The 17,947-nt window shown below is 43.7% G+C and overlaps 1 protein-coding gene across 1 annotated transcript in view; it reads left to right on the top strand.

The window, feature by feature from the left end:
• LOC112656094 (uncharacterized) overlaps positions 1-17,163 on the top strand; it is an 82,766-nt gene extending 65,603 nt beyond the window's left edge. The window contains exon 5 of the mRNA XM_025441293.2: positions 15,847-17,163. Coding sequence (XP_025297078.1) covers positions 15,847-16,153 — 307 coding nt within the window. The 3' untranslated portion in view covers positions 16,154-17,163. The remainder of the gene's footprint in view (positions 1-15,846) is intronic.
• Positions 17,164-17,947: the final 784 nt, after the last annotated feature.

Below are 17,947 nucleotides of genomic sequence, written 5' to 3' on the forward strand. Positions count from 1 at the left end.
CCAAAGTGAGAGTTTGTGGGGGAGCTGGCAGGAGAAGGATTCAAATTAGTTTCAGGGCCTTGCTACTGAACCAGAAACTGTAGGAGTGGGCTCGGCCACCCCATCAGTAAACTCACCTGAGTAAACTCCCAGGTGATTCTGAGGCCTGCTAGGGCTTTGAAAACCCCATGGAAGGCAGGTCTGTTCCACTTTGATTTGCATACCCCGCCTCCAGCCTCTTCAAAAGCAGGAGATGTGGGGTGCGATCTGGTTCTCTGCTTTGATGTGGGGTCTTGGGCTGCAAGCAAGTATCTAAAGGTGATGAGAAGAATGGGAATTTCTCTGAGATGAAGCTTTCTTTAACCTAGGGGCACCTGCCCTGAGGGCGTAGAGCTCTTGGAAAGCTGAAGGGTGTGGCTGGAGAAAAAAGGCAGGGGGGGCCATGAGAGTGTGTGGCATGGAGGGGGGCCAGTGGCCAGCATTACAAAACTTCTCTGGCCTCCAAACCAGAATGTCACCGGGCATCTATTCATCAAGGAATGGGGGCCCCTGCCTGTTCCCAAATGACTGATGCCGCTGCAGTTCTCATCTGACTTCCAGCTGCTGCCAGGACAGGTGCGGGAGAACCACGGTTGCACGGAGCCCGCCGGGCCCTCCTGCCTGCTTGGCTCCTTGATCCCGAAGTGCTTTCACTCGCGAGGAATTTCTGTGAAATCATCTTGGACCAAAAAAGGACCATTACCCAACTTTTTCAGTGGGCCAGGTTCAGAATAACTTCCAGTTATTTCCAGAAATCAAACTCGCTCTCTGAGGAGGAAGTGCTACTGCCACGAAGCCCTTGGAACAAATGCGACACGCTCTTTGATGGTGGTTCCAAGTTCCGAGCAGTGGCAGCGAGGGCCTGGGAGCCAGGGCCTTTCAGGAGGCTCCCGGGCAGGGCATGGCGATCATCTGGAGGTGCAAGTGCATCTGGCATGTTAAAAGTGGTTTTGCTCGGTGGCCGATGACCTTCTCTGGCATGCCTTGGCATAAATAAGTGGCCTCGAGGGTGGCTCTGTTGGGAGTGGAGGAGAATAGGAGGGCACCAGGCATCTCACAAGGAGGGGAGGGGATGGAGAGACCCGGGGCTCCCAAGTCTTGCACAGAACCCCCCTCGGAGACAGGGAGACCCTAGGAGGGGAGATAGCACTGTGGTTCAGTGAGTCAGCTGCTCCCCACAGAGCAGACAACCAGACTTGGTGAAATGTTAATCATCTGTTAGAAAAAAAAATAGTTCATTTTACAGAATTTTAAAATAAAAAAAATCTACCTCCAGGGAAGACTCTGTTATTTAACTCCCTCGACCTCCACGTACACAGGCTTGATAAAGGTACGGGGAAAAACATCAAGTGGTCTTGTCAAATGTGGCAACGCATGTTCTTTGCTCGAAAGCCTAACACCTACACACATGGTGGTTGAGTTACAGTCAGAAGTGCCCTATAACATGACATTTCCCCCCTAATTTTAGATTGCCTCTGCAGTTCTAGAGAAGAGCATTCAACTCCGGCACAAGAATGACTACTCCATTCCAGCCCATAGCACATGGTTCACATCGTTTCTTTGGGTATTTTATCAGCTCAGCCCCCATTGTTTCTCCAGTGATAAATTGCACTTTAATTATTTCTTTATTTTATGGAGTGCGTAGTCAGAGTAATTTCCGTGTCCCCGTCCCATTAGCTTCCTGGTAGCATTGTTTGAAGTCCCCAGACCCTGATGTAGAATCCAACTGTTTCCCTAATATGTGGGAAGTGGCGCACTGCTTGTTTACGTCAAAAACAATTCATGTCATGGTTTTCCTTTTTCACCAAGTCTTTTCCCATGAAAGTTCTGGCAGGAGCCGAGGTTAGTAATCCAGGGCTGAGCATAACCCTGCTGGATGGTGGCAGTGAGTGTTGGAATGAAGTTACTGGGACTGATGTAGGCTGTGACACTGAGCCCACCACGTTGAGCTGAAAACTTGGGAAGTGGCATCACAGCAGGCTGATGCTGGTGTTTACATCCGTTGGGTTCCTCTGGTGTCTGTACTAACTTGTTTGTCCATTCACTTCCCTCGAGTTCTATTTTCATTTTTTTAAAATTTATTTATAAGAGACACAGAGACGTAGAGATATAGGCAGAGGGAGAAGCAAGCTTCCTGCAGGAAGCCCCATGTGGGCCTTGATCCCAGGACCCTGGGGTCAAGCCCTGAACTGAAGGCAAACGCTCACCTGCTGAGCCACCCAGGCATTCCTAGAGTTCTATTTTCAGATGGCTCTCCCTCTATCTCTGAATTCCTCAACCTTGGCTGGCCCCCCTCTCAACCTGAAAGCCACTGAAAGAGAGTGGAGGGCATGGCTTTTCTTCCCAGAGGCAAGTCACTTGCCTGTGCCCACAATCTCATCCCTCCCACAGCTTGCCTCAACTTACCACTATGTAACACCTCTGCTTCCTCTTTCAAGCTGCTTCTTTTGTCTGCTAATGATGGACTAATCTATAAATGAAGAGTGAGCTCAAATCTCTGTTCTCATAAACAAAACACCCCATCTCTGACCCCTAAAGTACAGAGCCATCACTTTTTGTGATTTCACTGTAAGACGTTTCCTTTCTGGAAACGTCACCTGTGCACGTTGGCCTTTGTTCTTCTGCCTCCTGATCCCGCTGCAAACTTACATCATAAGTCTCATCTTGGCTCCCAAACTCCTCCATAGATGTTCACAGCTAAGATTTTGGCTTATTAATGAGCAGGCAGCAGTGTGGAGGTGGAAAGAAGCAGAGAAGAACCGGAGGAGGGAAGCCGGTTAGTGGCAGTCATAAGCCGGAGGCCGTGGAGATCTGCGTTGGGGTTGTGGCAGATGTCAGAATAGGAGAGCCCTGGTGTCGAAAACACTGTGGGCAGCACATCTACGGGGGGGGCCTGCTGCTCCGGGCCTGGTGTAGTTCAAGCCTGAGTGCTAGAAAAAAAAAAAAAAAAACCCACAGCATTTACAAATACAGGGACCACAGGAGAACAGGAGGGCAGGTGGGGTGCAGTCGACGAGGAGGTTAATCTTACAATCTGTGGGGCTGGATGGGGGGTGAACATCAGAAATGTGAGTGTGAGACTTGAGAAAGAGAGGGGAGTTGAAGATATAGACTTTCAGGTCAACTGCAGACAGAAGGGAGTCTCTAAACTGTCGCTGTGAGCTTCCCGAAGAAGAGTGCACAGACGACATAGCAAGAAGGACATAGGAACAGAGCTCTGAGAAATTCTACATCTCGGAGACGGATAGACAGGCCCTGAATGAGAACGAGAAGGAGAAATCCAGAACCCTGGAGACCTGGACTGGTTTCTCCAAAGGGCAGCGCTGTCCGCAGAGTCCGATGACGTGGAGGGCAAAAGCCAAGCAGGGATGTGAGGAGCCCCTGACCAGGCATCTGCCGGGGACTGAGCACTGTTTTAGGAACTCGACTGGAGATTCCCCAGCAGACAACATTGTCTTTGCCCTTTAGGGAGCAAACATTCTAATGACAGGAGCAGCGAATTAGAGAAGAATTTTTGTTCAATCTGCCAAGTGCTGTAACAAGGAACTCTTGTCTCTAATATTGGCCGGGGGAGGGGGGTAGCTGGGGATCCGTCAGCCCTCCCCTGCCAGGTGACGGCTCTAGAATCAGCTGCCCAAATCTCTGTTATGGCTTAACCACGTAGCAGCTGGGTAATCCCTACTCTTTTTTTTTTTTATATATATATATTTTTTATTTATTATTTATTTAAGTCACAGACAGAGAGAGAGAGAGGCAGAGACACAGGCAGAGAGAGAAGCAGGCTCCATGCACCGGGAGCCCGATGTGGGATTCGATCCCGAGTCTCCAGGATCACGCCCTGGGCCAAAGGCAGGCGCCAAACCGCTGCGCCACCCAGGGATCCCGGGTAATCCCTACTCTTAAAGTTTTTTTTTTTCTTTTTTCCTTTTTCTTTTTGAAAGAGAAAGAGACTGAGAGTGCACCCATGCAAGTGAGGTGGAGAGGGAGAGAGGGAGAGAGGGAATCTCAAGCAGGCTCTACACCCAGTGTACAGCCCAACACGGGGTTGGATCTCCTGACCCCGACATCATGACCTGAGCCAACATCAAGAGTTGAAGGCTTAACCAACTGAGCCACTGAGGCACCACATGGGTAATACCTACTCTTGATTTCAATTTCCTCATTGATGATAAAATATAATGATGATAACTGTATCTGCTTCACAGGTTTATGGATGAGGATTAAATATGTTAAAACATATAACATGCTGAAGCAGTGACTGATGTGTGAGAAGCCCTTGATGAAAAGCCACCACACTTCGAAGGGGCTTAGTCTATGCCAGATATTGCTTTACCCTCACAGCAGCCTCAAGAAACAGGTCGCATCGGGGCACCTCGGTGGCTCAGTCTGTTGAGCATCTGACTCTTGGTTTCAGCTCACATCGTGATCCCGGGGTCCTGGGATTGAGCCCCCTGTTGGGCTCCCTGCTCAGCGGAGAGTGTGCCTCTCCCTCTCCCCCTGCCCCTCCCCTTGCTCTCTGTCTCTCTCTCTCAAATAAATAAAATATAAAAGAAAGAAGCAAGTAGGATTCTCATCTGCATGTTCACAGTAAGGACACTGAAGCACAGTGACATGGAGTAGCTTCCTGGGTCACACCGCTGAAATGTGACCTGTCACCTGTCTACTCTATTGGTGAAGGAGGCATTTCTGCCCTCCAGTCATGGGGATGGCCCAGCCCGTGACAGTTGATGCTGGACAGATGGGACACACAGGAGTTTGTCTGTCACTTACTCGCACAGCTCGGGTGTTGGGGACATGGCTTGCCTTGCAGGACCGCGCGAGTGTGTGTAGTAACGAGAGGGTGGGGTGTCCTGTGGTTCCTGGGGGAGGGTGTGGCTGGCTTGTTGAGTTATTCCGTGGGCAGCCAGGAAACTGGAACCCAGTGCCCAGGGACAAGCTGGCACTGGGCCCAATCTCCACGGTAAGAAGTGATGTTTGGCTGGGGGCTCTTATCTGCAGGAGCAGCACGGGGAAGAGAATGTGTGGATAGGCCCCTTGAAGCCCTCCTGACCTTATCAGACGTCAAGGCAGCGCTTAATACTGAACCCAAATTTCAGGCCTTGTGGCACAGCGATTTGGTGGGAACAGCACCCAGGCAGTGTGGACTGGGATCCTGCTCGGCTACACTGTTCGGCATCGCCTAAAACTCAGGCAGAATGGTTGTTCACTGACCATCTCTGCACTATGGTTCATGCCCCTGCCTTTGCCTGGACTTTCCTCTCGATTCGAAACACCGCCTGTTGAAATCCTGTTTGTTCACCAAAGCCGTCAAGTGCCGGTTACTCTATGATGTTTTCTATCTCATCCAGACGTGCCCCCCCTCTTCCCTTCCCATGGGAAGGGCAGGGGCTCTGCAACCCGAGAATCATGGCTTGGTTTCTGGCTTTAATGCGTATTTGCTACATAATCTGGGGAAGTATATTAGGCTGAATTATACCTCTCTGAAATGGTACCTTAAGATTGTCTGTGAAAATAGATGCATAGTGCTTGGTGTTTAGCAGGCACACAATAAATGGGACTTTCCTTCTCTTGAATTATTTTGTATTTTTACTGATGCCTGGATTATTGTGCCTCATACTGCAATTATTTGTGTATTTGTTTTGCTCACTCCCCTCCTAGAGCAGTAACTTGGAGACAGCTATAGTTTCCACTCATCTCTTTTTCATCCTCATTTGGTCTGTCCACTGCTCACCATCACTTTCCACATGTTGGATGCTCTTATCAACAGTAGAAGGAACTCTGGGCATATGCTGCTCTGCAAATCAGCAGGGCCATCTAGGACAATACTTGGCCGTGTCTCTAATGCAACATGGTTGCATTAACCGCTAATAAGGCCTTTTATTCTTAAAGTAAATACCCTTGTGAGAGATAGCACAATGATGTCCATTTGTATCATAGAAGTCTATGTGATAGTGGAAGTGATATAGACAATCCCAACATTAGGTTTAATGAGGGTACTGTTTTCGAAACCCGAAGAGGGATAGAATGTCAAGGAAGAGGAAAAACTGGCGTCAAAAGACGAGTCTCGGAGCTTCTCAGGCAAATTCTGCCTTTTTATAATTTTTAGCACATCGATTTGGAAATGGGGAGAAAATAAATCTCAAGCATATTTATGCTATTTGCCTGCAAAATGTGTAAGAAAGAAGAATGAAATTGCTACGGGAAAGGATTGTTTGAATTTTCTAAGCCTTTAAAAAGAATCATGCCTCCTTGTCTATTCCTCGTTAATATATTTGAAAGAGAACTAGATGTATTGATTGGTAAAGAGAACGGAAGACAGGAAGTCAGTGGTTTATTATTTATTTTTTTCACTCAGACCATATAAATTGCCTCAGTGTATACAAGGCATCTCACTTCTGTTGTTTTTTTTTTTTTTTAAGGCTTGTTTGTTTATTTGTTCTTTAATGAATATGATGAGAGGCATAGCAATGGCCTATGTCACGAAGGGTTGAAGAAGCTTGACAAAAGTGAGCACCTGGTTTTGAGGTCACTGAATGCTTGTTTCCAAATAAGCACCAAGTGAGAAGGAAATATTTTTCTGTGATTCTAGAGCTTCGGGGCTGGGGCTGGGGGCAAAAGAGGGGTGGTGAGCATCACCGGAGAGCTACATTCCTTGGCCAGTGAACGCACTGGCTCAGTGTTATGTGACGCTAACCATTTTGGAAACTTACTTAAGAAATGTCAAGTATCAGGAAAACTACACAATTGAAAGTAATTACGGAAGTCTGAAAGAACTCAAACCATTTCTAGAGTCCGTTGACTCCTGTCCAGCCAGGCTGTTGTTTCTACTGTGTAAGATGTGCAATTTGCTCTAAGTGCCTTGAATGTAATTTGTCCAATTTTTCTACCCAACCATCATATAAGTTATCCGTTAAAAATTCCTTTCAACCAACTGAATATACCTTAAAAATTACTGAAACTGGGCAGCCCGGGTGGCTCAGCGGTTTAGCGCTACCTTCAGCCCAGGGTGTGATCCTGGAGACCCGGGATCGAGTCCCATGTCAGGCTCCCTGCATGGAGCCTGCTTCTCCCTCTGCCTGTGTCTCTGCCCCTCTCTCTCTCTCTCTGTCATTAATTAATAAATAAAATCTAAAAGATAAAAAATAAAAAATAAATTACTGAAGCCACCTGAAATCCTTTTTGAAACAGATTAAACAAATGTCCTACTAAATAAATATATAAATGAGACTGTCTGCAGACATAATTTGCTACCTGTTGAGTTACTATCATTTCAATGATTAGCAATCTGTTTTTTCGCTTATTCTATTCTATTTTGCTAATGACAAGAAAGGAGCTGAGAACAGTTGAATTAATGTGCAGATGCATTAGTATTAATCTTTCTGGAAGTTGGTATGTTCCTTAATATCAGGAAAGCTACTTCCATAGCTATCTGTGAAGGAGTTAATAGTTGACAGGAAAATTGAATAAGAACATAGACTACGAAAAATGTTTTCGAACAATAGCAAATGAAATGTAAGCTCGGCTTCACACAGGACTACCCTCTGGTCAGTAAGATCTGCGCAGCTTCGAATCTTACTTACAGTCCAGCCAGATTGTGAATGGAAGTGAGGAAGAGAGACTGGGTTGGGGGTGAAGACTTTCAATGAATTTGCAGCCTGCAAAAGGAAGTACCTGTTATCTAGAACTGTAAGTGGAATTTTGAGGAGGTTTATCAAGAGTCTTCAAAATCATTTTTTTTTTCTAGAACTGTCCCTGAGAGGAGGATGGGCAGGCATCTCGTCTGGCTGTAATGGATTACATCTCCTGGATGTAATCAGGAGAAGAGGGTTTCGGGCATGACAGAAGTAAATGATCTGCATTTATAGGCCGGGCTGGGTGATGGTGCAGGATTCCTCTGCATAAAATCATCATCCAGACAACAAGCCACATTTCAGAACTGAGGAGGGGAGGGCAGAAGCCCGCAAATTATATGCTTGGAAATCCTCTTGGTGGAAAATCTTCCATGTAATATAACTTTTATGATAAGTGTCTCCTCCAAACGTAGTGCCCTTTTGTTATTAAAACTGCTTGGGAGGACGTGCGGTCCATTTCAAGTTCTGATTAATACCAATTGTGGGTTGCCAATTTTCACATAGGAAACAGCATTAGTAACAGAGTATGAATATTGTGTGCTGAGCATATTAATGAACGTTCGTCATAAACATAGTTACATTTTCGGATGGAGAAATGTTGAAAAGTGATGCCATCGTAATTGTAAAACTGCTGTTTGTCTGGCATGCAACAGGCTTGAATGCTCACACAGGTCATCTCCACGTGCTAAACCACGTCTGACTGGTGTTGGAGGCCCTGCTGGGAGGTAGGGGCCCTAGCTCTACCGATCTTTGTGTCCTCGAGAGTCTTACACTACGTTGGCAGGGGCTGCGTCAATGATTGCGAAGCAGTGAAAATAGTTTTAGATCATTGAAAACCCCAAGCCTGGCTCTAGCCAGTAGTTCCAACCACATTTCCTATGAAATCTTTTATTCATGCGCTCAATACCTGTTTCAATCGACTACTTTGAATTTCATGCCTTTTTTTGAATCAATTAGTTTGTTCTTAAAATTAGTGTTGGTACTGGGGTGCCCGGGTGGCTCAGTTGGTGAAGCATCTGCCTTTGGCTCAGGTCATCATCCTGGGGTCCCGGGATCGAGTCCTGCATCAGGCTCCCTGCTCAGTTGGGGAATCTGCTTCTCTCTCTACATTTGTTCCACCCCTTTTCTCATTCTCAAAATAAATAAATAAAAAATCTTTAAAAAATTATTTTTGGTACCAATATACATGACAGAAGGAGAAAAGTGGTATCAACAGACCAGCTGGTAAGTGAATATGTCGATATGTCAAATCCACCAGATAGAATGCCCCAGACCTCCAAGACTACACACTTGTAGGGGTCCAGTACAAACCTGTATGCAGCATGAAGCTGCCACCCACCCAGGCTGATCACCAGCTGACATTGCCACAGGCCCAAAAGGACACCTGTTCTCTTGAGTCTCCTGAAGTCACAACTAATAATCATGCCCAGAAAGATTCCTACCCACTGATGATCAGTTTTGGCTGGGTGTTGGTGAGTGCCTAAGTATCTTCCATGAGTACACGTGTTTTAAATTCTTTATTTCAAAGGCAAAACTGGTGACCTAATGAGTGAGGTATATACTCACACCAACATGACCAAATACCCAACAACTCTACTGAAATAAACAACTCTACTGAAACGAACAAACAAACAAAAACCTTCCCGATTTCTTCGTTTGTCACAAAGGCATCATCTTTATTTTCTGGCCCTACTGTACAGTTTTAGCAGAGAGGTGAGGAGTTATAAATTCTCTGAAGGTGGGTATCCTTCCTACTTTGCTCATGTTCTCAGTGGCTGACAGAGTGCCAGACACACAGCAGGTGCTCCAGTGATATTCGTTGAATGAATGGTGGATGGAATAAGAGAAATGTGAAGGTAGGGCTGGATCTATGGATTTGTAGCTAACACTTGGATGTTTTTTCTTCTTTTCTTGTACATATTTTCTCTCATCTTTTAAGCCTCATTTTAGTATACGGTACATGCCCCATAGTACTCACAATGGGGCACACTGCCAACGAATGAGAAGAAGTGAAGTTGTTGGAGTATTTCCTCATTCCCTTTGTTCATTCATTTGCTTATTCACTTACCACATATTTTCTGTTCTTTTTAGAAAATATGGCTTTACTATTGAATGTCATTCCTGAAAATATCAAAATATCCCTATTTCAAACATTATCTTCTGATGCACCTTGTAGTTTAGAAGCCAAGACCAAACAGTTACAAATAGTAAGAAAAATCGAAACTCATCAAAAAGGTGTAATAATATGGACCATTAATCCCTAAAAGTAGAGTATCCACAGAAGAATATTAAATTGGAGGAAGAACAGATCTAATAAATATCAACTTAGATACTGCCAAAGAGAAATAGCTGCAAACAAACTGGCTAAAGGAAGATTTAGTCATAAGATCTTTTGAGAATAAAAAGTTTGAAGAGATAATATAAAAATGGAACTATTAACTGACTTCATTGCAGTAGTTAATATAAATAGTTATTACACCATGTGACCTAGAGCCCAGGAAAATAAAATCTTTTAGATGTGAAGTTTCAGGTTACTTTTATGCCTAATCCATTTAAGAGTTTAAAACATTTGAATTAACCAACATCAGATTCTCCTTAATGAAAGTAAACCATTCGGGAAGAGAACATGAATTCTAATATATTCCGATTTGAAATTGGAGGGAATATCAAAGTCATTTTTCCAACTTTCCTATCTTCCAGACAAGAAATTGAGGTGAAGAGAGGTCAAGTAACTGATTCAGTGTCACACAATTAGGACATATAACTTCTACTATCATATCCTTCACACTATGCAGTCATCCTTCCATTGAACTTTAATACTTTATCTCCATGGCACAAAGCAATCTGGCTGGATTTTTGAATGGTTCCCTTAACTTAGTGAGTTCAGTCTATTCCCACAGAGACCCTCAAGACTGAAGCTGCCCCCAAAATAGAGTCAACTGGAATCCGCCTGGACCCTACTGTCATACAGTGTTTGTTTGAATACGATAGAATATGACTAGTTTGATGATCATCTGCATTCAAATTTGGATGCCTCGAAGAATGACTTATGACCCTTTAGTACATTATTGGTGACACATCAGTGAGAGGAAATCCAACTTTATTAACCAAATGCTCCTCATCCTTGAGTTAACCATAAGATGCATTTATTCTGATTGGTTTATTCATTCTCACTGAAACATGTTACAGATAAGGAAACTGAAACCCAAGGAAGGTCTTGGAGTCATTAGGTGACAGAGCTGTCAGGTTCTAGGGTGCAGTCTCTTTTCATGAAGGTTAATTTTATGCATCGACTTGGCTAGGCTACAGTTGTTTGGTCGAACACCAGCCTACACATGGCCATAAGGTTATGTTTTGGATGTGATGAACAGGTAAATCTGACTTTGGGTAAAGCAGATTACCCTCTGCAGTGTGGATGGCCTCCTTAGATGTAGTTGAAGACCCCAGGAGCAAAGATTGAGGATTCCTAGAGAAAGAATTCTTCTCAAGACTGTAACATAAAGACCCACCTCAATGCCCAGCCCACTGCCCTGTGGAACTTGTACTCAAAACTACAACATTTACTCCTCCTTGTATTTCTAGCTTACTCTTCCCTGCATTTCTAGCCTGATGACCCCATCTGTGGATTTTGGACTGGCCAGCCCCCACAATCATGTGGGCCAGTTCCTAAAAATCTAACCATCTATTGTCTATCTCTGGAAAAACCTGACTGATAGACTTCCTAGTTATGTGTTCTGTTGCCTGAAAGCTGGGCTTTTGAGTGAGCAGCGAGCTGTCCAAGCCATTTGAGACAAGGGCATGCAGACAGGCCATGCATCATGAAGTGGTCAGGGTGGCGTGGCCCTGGAATCTTCTGTAGGTCTGTGACAGATGCAGCTGCTGATGCTCCTGGGAGCAGCTGCCTCAGGAGAGAAATGGCTGGCCCCCACGAAGACTTCAATGGAATAAATAGGATTTCAGAGTAAGAGCATCAGTCTCAACAAAAGACGTTTTCAGGGGAAGCCCTCTGCATGCCTGTATAATTAAAAAAGAAAATGCAGAGGCAGATATTTTGCAGGATGCCTTTTCAGGAGGACAATATATATATTCTTCTGATAGTAGTAAAACATCAACACCTTCTTGAATACTAAGCATTTTAGATTCTGAAGTAAATGCTTTAATGAGGGACAGATAATAAGTGTGAATTGAAACTAATTGGTGTTTCAGATCGTGGAGCTGGTTGCAAAACCATTTGTGATGAGGTCTATATAAGTTAACAGTGGCTTTTAAATGCCTAATTAAACATCATTCTGTCCCTAGTGAGATATAAAAAAAAAAATATATATATATATATATATATATGTATATATATATATATATAGTCATCCATTGCATTATATTTAACCAAGTGATTAAAGTGGGCAACCTGGACAGATTTAATTTTTGTGTGTGGCGAAAGCTCTTTCATTCCCAGAGTAGGCAGCTGTAGATAGCCCTCGGCCAGCAACACGTGTTGTGGACAGGTGGGAACCAGGTCTTATGATGCCCAGGCATAATGCACCCATGTGAGAAGAAGCCAGGAGTCTCTTGTAGAACAAAATAGAAAAATAAAGGGGCAAGGTGAGAGGTGGCTCAATTGTGGTTGATTTTTTTTTTCTATCTCAAGAATAATGATTTAAAGAGTATCAATAAAAGGGTTTTATAAACTAGGCTCTTTGGGCTCAAAGCATTAAGGACAAAAAAAAAAAAAAAGCATTTGCAGTGAATGACATTTGGGAGAGAACAAGGTTTCCTCTTTATATTTCACTGTTGGCCACAGCCTCCTGGAATTCAGTGCAAAGGGCGTGAAGAGCACAGCCTGGCAGATGGAGTCCCGAAGAGGGTCGGCTTCTTCTCAGGCCACCGTCAGCAGAGTCACTTTCTAAGTTTGGGGATTGAGGAGCCGTTCTGGAAATTAAGTGATTTCTTAAGGAATGAGTTCAGGAGCTGTTGTCTACAGGGTGAAGAAGGTCAAGGAAGACATCTGCTTCTCTTTTCATCCTCCTTGCTGGCTCCCTCTCCCCTCCCTCCTCCCTCCTCCCTCCTTCCTCCCTCCTACCCACAGCAGTTTAATGCCTCAGGGTAAAGCAAGCAGTTGCTGTGTGGTTTGACACCAAGAGCTCCACAACAGTTCAACAATAGAAATGTCATTTCTATAATTAACTTCCTAAATGTTTGCAGGATAGTTGATCTAACTTCTTGAGCCTAAGGTAAAGGAAAGATTTTTGTTGTTGTTGTTGTTTCTGGAATTCCAAAAACAAGCAAACAAACAAACAAACAAAAACAAACTAAAAGCAGTTCCATTGATATTAGGGAAAAAAGAGATTTAAATTATTCATACATCTGGAAAAAAAAACTCTCAGGTTCCTCGTGCAACTGTTTATTTTATGCAGAACCATTATTTGATGATGTGCGTGATAACCAATGACTTCTCTAAAGAGAAGAGAAAGAAGCATGGGCAGGAGGGCAGGAACCCACTAGAAAGAACATGGATGAAGGAAAACTTAATCCGTTGGGTGAAATTGAACATTTCAATTGTGTTTCACTTTCCTCTTTCACCCCACTCCCTGAAAACCCAGGAGCAGGGGTGACAAGTCAGGGCACTCAGGGCTGCGATACAATATTTAGGTCTTAATGCCTGTATAATATATTGATTGGGCTTGTGGGTTTTTGTTTTTGTTTTTGTTTTTTCAATGATCTGGCTCTTTTTGCTTATTTAACTCCTGTAGTTCTGATCATTCTTTAGAAATGCAGAATTCTGGGGACACCTGGGTGGCTTAGTCAGTTGGATGCCCTACTCTTGATTTCAGCTCAGGTCATGAGATCAAGCCCCATGTAGGGCTCCATGCACAGAGGGGAGTCGGCTTGAGATTCTCTCTCCCTCTCCTCACTTGCTCATGTGCAATCTCTCTCTCTCATTCTCAAATAAATAAATCTTTAAAAAAAATTGGATTATGGCACAGATATTTTGGCCATGTCTACCTTTCTTGACCATGCCCGGGTCTACCTTTCTGACCATCCTGGCCAGCAGCTCAAAGCCAATGTGCCACCTCTTTGGGCATATATTCTGTGGGAAGGATCAAATCCTTCTCATTGAAGTCTGCATTGCTTGCTTCAGATCCCAAAAACACTGTTGAAGCAGACCCTCACAGCTGACATTTTGATTGGATTCATTCTGAGACTTTTTTCCCTCTTCCCTCCATATCCTCAATTCCACTGAATGTCCCCAGAGAAGGAAGAAGAAAGATCTAGTGAAAATGGATCCTCCCACTTTCCTACACCCAGAAAAGCTAGAGCTGGACTTGCTTGCAGGGATGAGTTGAGTGTGGGCATAAGTAGGGGAAAGAGAAGCAGGGGTTCTGGACATAGTATGTCCCAGCTGCCCTGAAAAAGGACAGTTTTCCACCTCTAGATACTGCTCTCCAGAAACCTGAAATCGTAGGCACTCTGACCTCAATCTATCCTGGACCTCAGGCACCCCAGCATGGGTCAGACCTCACTGCTATTTTCTTGAAGTGCAAAATGCTCTCAAGAGATGGTTATGTCCCTAAACTGCTATAAAACACTTGTAGAGGGATGGGATGCCTAGGTGGCTCAGTAGTTGATCATCTGCCTTTTTCACAGGTAGTGATCCAGGGGTCCTGGGACTGAGTCCCGTATCAGGCTCCCCCCAGTAAGCCTCTTCTCCCTCTACCTGTGTCTCTGCCTCTCTCTCTGTGTTTCATGAATAAATAAATAAAATCTTTTAAAAAATAAAATAAAAATAACATAAAACACTTGTAGAAAGAAAAGAACAATGTTTCACCAATAAGAGCTGCGATGAAATAAAGAGGCCACAGGGTCAGCTCAGCTACATTGGGGGTGACATACTGTGAGAGGCATTGATTTTATTCCTCTTCAATTTCATACACCGAGTGGACAGCATGAAGGGTTTTAGTGTTTCCTGTTCGATCAGGGACACGGATCCTGTGATGACCCAGCTCACCTGTGCTCACCTGAGGATGATCCCCACTTTCAAGAGCACCTCTCTTTAAATCAGCCTCTGACTCTTTTCTCATCCCATCCCACCCTCGACACTCCCAGCTGCTAATGTCATCCTTCCTTTCCAATGTTGTCAATGTTTGGATGACAGCCAATACCCTGTGGGGTCTTGTTCTTCATTGGATGAAGAGTGAGACCAGTTTAAGTCATCAAAGTAACAAACACACTTGAAGCAAGTGTGCCATAATTTGACTACATGATTATAACTGCCCAGTGGAAGAGATGAGTAAAATGTCCAAGGAGTCATGTCAAGTAAAAGCCTTTGAAACTCCTTAAACTTCTTTAAAAAAAAAAAAAAAAAGAGAGAAGAAAAAGAAACTCCTTTAACTTCTTTATCATAAACAGTCCTCCCCGCCCCCGCCCCACCCAGAACAGGTAGATAATGAAGCAGGTACAGAAGAATTCCAAATTACAAAGAAAGCATAAAAATTACTTCCTGTAGATTTTGTTTTAATGTTTGAACAATTCAGATACAATAGAGTACCTAGGGTTCATGATTTTCATTATAAATCTCTAGGCATGTTAAATTCCTAAACATGAAGTCATAAATCTCGAAACATGAAAGATTCGCTATTCAAACGTATAAATGATCTCTTTAGACATATTTATCTGAGGAGAAACTTAAAAATACATAGTAACAGTACTTAGAATTTCAATATTATAGAAAATCTCTCATCTTTTTAAGGATGTTGAAGATAAAGGGCCAAGATGGCATTTTAAGCCATAATGTAAAATAAACTACACCCCCCTATGATTGTCAATGTCTTACCCTGCTGGTTTTAATAATGCAAAGCAGATTTCATGATAATAAAGTCCATATGAAGAGCATTTTAAAAAATGAAAAAATCATGACAAATCAATTCAGTCTACTCACCCTTTTATGTATACTATGGTCCTTAGCCTGGTTAAAAATGGAACAGTAGGGAAAAGCTCTCGTAAAATCAAAAATAATTCCCATCCATTACTGGTTGTTCCTTAGCAAATAATTTAGGATATTAGGATTTCAATATCAGTAAATCAAAATGATAAGAATTGGAGTCGATGGGTGAGAAAGGTGGGTTTACACTGACTTGTAAGCTTGCTTTTTAGTTTCATAAATGAAGGCCAATTCTTCCTCTCATTGTCGTCTCTGACCTAGGGCCGCAAAGCTTCTCCAGAGGGGGATGCTTCTTCAGAAGGAACATCAAGTTGCCAGACTTCACAGGTCTCTCTCCTCATCTCACCAACATCTTCACCCATCCCATGTGGCACATGAAGGAATGAGTTTTGTGTTTTCTGTCCTTCCTCTCTCCCTCCTCATCCGCCAAGCTAGAGTGTGTGTACACAGCATCCCTAGTCTTCATGTCCATGCTTTATGTCCATGTGTTGGGAAAATTACATATGTGTGCCCCATAACTTTCTTGATTTGGTCCAAATTTTTATTTATTTATTCTTTATTTTCCTGATAGTGTTCTGAGTTCGAATCCTTGTCAATTTTCTTACATCAGCAGAGATTGTGGTAGACAGCTAATGGTACCCAAAGATGGTCGACACCCTGAGCCCTGGAACCTGGGAGTGTGCTGCTCTATTAAAGAAGGGATTTTGCAGACATAATTACAGATATGGAACTAATGTCGGGAGAGTCTCTTGGATTTTCAGCATGGGCGCATCGACTCACACAAATCCTTGAAAGGGCAGACACTTTCTGGCTGCGGTCAGAAAGGGATGTGAGGGTTCTGGAAGCAGGGCCAGAGACATGCATTGTGTCTGGCTTTGGAGATGGAGGAAGGGACCAAGGACCAAGGAAGTCAGGGTATCTCTAGAAACTGGAAACAAGTACCCAGGAGAAATACAGCCCTGCTGACACATTGATTTTAGCTCAGCAAGATTCAAATCGGACCTCTGGCATCTAGAAGTATAAGATGAGACATTTGTGTTGTGTCAAGCCCCAAGTTTGTGGCAATTTGTAATGGCAGGAATACAAAATACATTGACATATTATTAGCCAGCTCAGGCCGCCATAATGAGACACCACCGATTGGACAGCTTAAATGGTAGAAATTTACATTCTTGTAGTTCTGGAGGCCAGAAGTCTAGGGTCAGGGTCTGGCAGGGTAGAGTCTGATGAGAGCCCACTTCCTGGCTTGCAGCCTTCACAATGTGTCTTCACATGGCAGAGAAAGAGAGAGAGAAAGAGACCAAGCTCCCTGGCAAGTCTTCTTAGGACAATGATCCCAACAGGTCAGGGCCCCACCCTTACTACCTCATTAACCTTAATTACCTCATGAAGTCCCCATCTCTGTGTACAGACACATTGGAGCTTAGAGTTCCCAACACAGAAGTTTTGGAAGAACACAATTCTGCCCACGGCAATTGCCTTAATAATTTTTATTGCTTCTTTTTTCATTTCAGTGTAGTGCTTAAGGGCATGAGGGAAAGAGTATTTTGTATTTATAATATCTCCCTTTAACATATCCCTCCTTTAGGGGCAACTTGGTGGCTCTGTCAGTGGAGCAAGCAACTCTTAGTCTTGGGGTTGTGAGTTCAAGCCCCACGTTGGTTGTAGAGATTACTTAAAAATAAAATCTTAAAAAAAATAAAGAAGATAGGGGCACCCGAGTGGTTCAGTTGGTTAAGCATCTGCCTTCGACTTGATCTCAGATCATGATCTCCGGGTCCTGGGATCCAGCCCTGTGTTGGGCTCCCTGCTCAGTGGGGAGCCTGCTTCTTTCTGTCCCTCTGCTTCTCCCCCTGCTTATGCTCTCTCTCTCGGTCTCTCAAATAAATAAATAAAATCATAAAAATTAATAAATAAAATATTCTTCCTTTAAAAATGTTTATATTATACTTTTTATGCTTTTTATTTTAAAACAATTTCAGACTTACAGAAAATTTATAGAGACAATGCAGAGTTCCCTACATTCTTCGCCCAGCTTCTCTAGCATCCTCTATGTCAACACTACACAACTGGACTCAGGGAAGGGAGGAGGATCTAATACCATTAGCTCAATTACAGACCATATTAGAATTTTACCAATTTTTCAAGCAAGGCCTGTTTTCTGCTCCAATACAGACACTTAACCTACTGATCCACCCAAGCGCCCCTACTGGACAGTTATTTTGTTAAGTCTTCAGTTTGGGTTTGTTGTTCCTTTTATTTTTAAGGGAGGGTCCCCTGGGTGTTTCTCTCATTTGCTGATTTGACTTCTAGTTAAAGGCATGTCCAGAGATTGGGCTAGCCACAGAAAGCCTGAGGTTCC

The sequence above is a fragment of the Canis lupus genome, chromosome 22, assembly GCF_003254725.2.
Source record: "Canis lupus dingo isolate Sandy chromosome 22, ASM325472v2, whole genome shotgun sequence".
In the NCBI taxonomy this organism is placed as follows: domain Eukaryota; kingdom Metazoa; phylum Chordata; class Mammalia; order Carnivora; family Canidae; genus Canis; species Canis lupus.